Genomic DNA, 3,088 nt, shown 5'->3' on the forward strand with positions numbered 1-3,088 from the left:
TTTTCCCCTTTCCTACTCGTAGGACAAATAAGAAAGTTCGTGTGATATCGTAGGAAGAACTGAAATAAAATTCATCCCACCACGGGCGCATTCTCCTTCCAAATTTCGCGTGAAGGGTTTAGCGTGCCGTCCTCCCAAGTGAAACGGGGAGGTAAAGAAAACGACCACCACAAGATGCAATTCAGCAATCTGCTATACCACTATGGCATTTTAAGACGGTGTTCCTGATATCCGACGGGCAACTCGCTTTCGCTATGCAAGTGTAGCTCCAATTGAGGTTGGTTTAAAACATGATAAAACTTAAAAAATGTTACGAGTATGTTTTTGGTATACCTTAACTATGTTAAATGGAACAGGTCGAGAATCATTCTATTGATTAGTAATTAATTTGTTATCTATCTACTGATGAAAAACAATCATTATGTTCTTCTTCCTACTTTTAGTTACATTCTGTTATGTTTACTTCTCTATTTAAGTTTAAAGTTTAATTATTAAGTATGATGGTCTATTTAATTTTATATATTTATTTCTATTTTTTAAAGTATATATTTGTATATTGACTTTTAATCTTTGCAATAGATGCAATTCAGCAATCTGCTATACCACTATGGCATTTTAAGACGGTGTTCCTGATATCCAACGGGCAACTCGCTTTCGCTATGCAAGTGTAGCTCCAATTGAGGTTGGTTTAAAACATGATAAAACTTAAAAAATGTGACGAGTATGTTTTTGGTATACCTTAACTATGTTAAATGGAACAGGTCGAGAATCATTCTATTGATTAGTAATTAATTTGTTATCTATCTACTGATGAAAAACAATCATTATGTTCTTCTTCCTACTTTTAGTTACATTCTGTTATGTTTACTTCTCTATTTAAGTTTAAAGTTTAATTATTAAGTATGATGGTCTATTTAATTTTATATATTTATTTCTATTTTTTAAAGTATATATTTGTATATTGACTTTTAATCTTTGCAATAGATGCAATTCAGCAATCTGCTATACCACTATGGCATTTTAAGACGGTGTTCCTGATATCCGACGGGCAACTCGCTTTCGCTATGCAAGTGTAGCTCCAATTGAGGTTGGTTTAAAACATGATAAAACTTAAAAAATGTGACGAGTATGTTTTTGGTATACCTTAACTATGTTAAATGGAACAGGTCGAGAATCATTCTATTGATTAGTAATTAATTTGTTATCTATCTACTGATAAAAAACATGTTATGTTCTTTTCAGGTTGATGGCTCCATGCGCAAGTTTTTGAAGGGTGGTAGAGACTTGGATATATTATTCATTTGAGCAGTTTTTAGGAACGATATTGGAGCAGACGGATGTTGACAACCAGATTGCGAAGCTGATGGTGGAGTTGTCAAGGAATCAAGACTATGAGATCGGTGGTGGTACTACTAGAGTTGTTGTGTTGGTTGGATCTCTTATAGAGCAAGCTGAGATGCTTTTGGAACGGGGAATTCATCCCATTAGGATTGCTGAGGGATATGAAATGGCTTCCAGGATTGATGTTGAAAATCTTGAACGAATTGCTAATAAGTTTGAGTTTGGAGAAACTATTTTGGAGCCTCTGATTCAGACTTGTATGACTATACTGTCAGCCAAAATGTAAGTTAAGTTGATAGTTAATACATGATATGTATTGTATCTTTGTTTAGTGTGATTTATGAAGTGTTGTACTTGTTTTTAGAATTTTATTGTGATTACAGCTTTATAATTTAATATTAATTTATGAGTTTATGAATACTTTGGTTTTAATATTGCAGTGTGAATCGGTGTATGCGTAGCTTGGCTAAGATTGCTGTCAAAGTTGTTCTTGCTGTTGCTGATCCAGGAAGAAAAGATGTTAACTTGGATCTAATTAAAGTAGAAGGTAAAGTTGGTGGGAAATTGGAAGATACTGAGTTGGTTTATGGAATCATTGTTGACAAGGATATGAGCCATCCTCAAATGCCATAGCAAATTGTAGATGCTAACATTGCTATACTGACTTGCCCATTTAATATCGACACAGTGGAGAAGTTTCATACGTAATATATCTAGGTAAAATAATTTTCTAAAAATAACGAAATCATCACATGGGTTTTGTCTAGTTTGCTTAATATTGTGGTTTACTTGTAAAGATATATTATGTCATTAATTCTATTTTAATTAATTTTTTTATTATAAAAAAACTACTATTTGAGTAGTGTAGAAGTTAAATAATTTATGATCAGCACCAATAATTTTTTTAAGTTACAATGATCAGCATTAATAATATAGTAGAAATAACATAATTTATAAATAAAATATATGTTCACAAAAGACAATCATATTTTTTTTAATACCCTGCTTACTAATTAAATTAATTTATAAAAATGCCATGCCAGCGGGTCTTTACCTATACATCCATTTAGATACCTTGAAAGCAGAAAACGGAAAATATATTATATGCTAAGATGTAGAAAACATATTACATCAGGAAAAATCGAAAACCGATGTAAAAAGTTATCTATTACATCGGGCATAGTGGTAAACCGATGTAAAAAGTTTCTATTACATCGGGCGAACAGAAAAACTGATGTAAAATATGGAGTATATGTTTTTTCTTTAACTCTTGCATTATTTTTCACATCAGATGTCGGAATTCAACCGATGTGGTATGTTAATTTTTCACATCGGACCTTGGCCCGATGTAAAATGGCTCTGACGTATTACATCGCCTGGCTTTACATCGGGCCCATACCCGATGTAAAAATTATTTTTCGCCTGATGTAAATTGTACTTTCTGCACTAGTGGCTGAAGGTTGGATTGGACTAATTACAATGATTGGGTCGGTCCAGAACAGGAGCCCCCCAAGTCGTTGCTTCTGCTCGGGGGAGTGACGACTTAGAGAAAGTTGATCCGGGGGATCTTCCGGGGACATGTGCCTCGAGTACCCGAGGGGGATAAGCCTGAAGCTTCCGGGGAGAGGAAGGGTTAGGCCGGGAGTCAGGAAGTGTTTCGTTTCAGGAAAGTTAGTTGGGGGACGTGTCGCATTTAATGTGAAATGATGGCTACCCTATACCTAGGCTGCTAGGGTTAATGATGACC

The 3,088-nt window shown here is 34.4% G+C and overlaps 1 protein-coding gene across 1 annotated transcript; it reads left to right on the plus strand.

The window, feature by feature from the left end:
- The first annotated feature begins 961 nt into the window (after positions 1–961).
- LOC131641539 (T-complex protein 1 subunit epsilon-like) lies at positions 962–2,134 on the plus strand. The gene is made up of 3 exons (XM_058911845.1): positions 962–1,087; positions 1,243–1,623; positions 1,782–2,134. Exons 2-3 carry the CDS (start codon positions 1,364–1,366, stop codon positions 1,972–1,974), a joined length of 453 nt encoding a protein of 150 aa, XP_058767828.1. The 5' UTR covers positions 962–1,087; positions 1,243–1,363; the 3' UTR covers positions 1,975–2,134.
- The last annotated feature ends 954 nt before the right edge of the window (positions 2,135–3,088 follow it).

Source organism: Vicia villosa, unplaced genomic scaffold, assembly GCF_029867415.1.
Source record: "Vicia villosa cultivar HV-30 ecotype Madison, WI unplaced genomic scaffold, Vvil1.0 ctg.003819F_1_1, whole genome shotgun sequence".
Classification (NCBI taxonomy): Eukaryota; Viridiplantae; Streptophyta; class Magnoliopsida; order Fabales; family Fabaceae; genus Vicia; species Vicia villosa.

Excerpts from the sequence above, each read along its gene's own strand:
- LOC131641539 (XM_058911845.1), top strand. The coding sequence starts at position 1,364 with ATGGTGGAGTTGTCAAGGAATCAAGACTATGAGATCGGTGGTGGTACT. Across the intron at positions 1,624-1,781 it reads ACTATACTGTCAGCCAAAAT|TGTGAATCGGTGTATGCGTA; the intron begins GTAAGTTAAGTT and ends TTAATATTGCAG.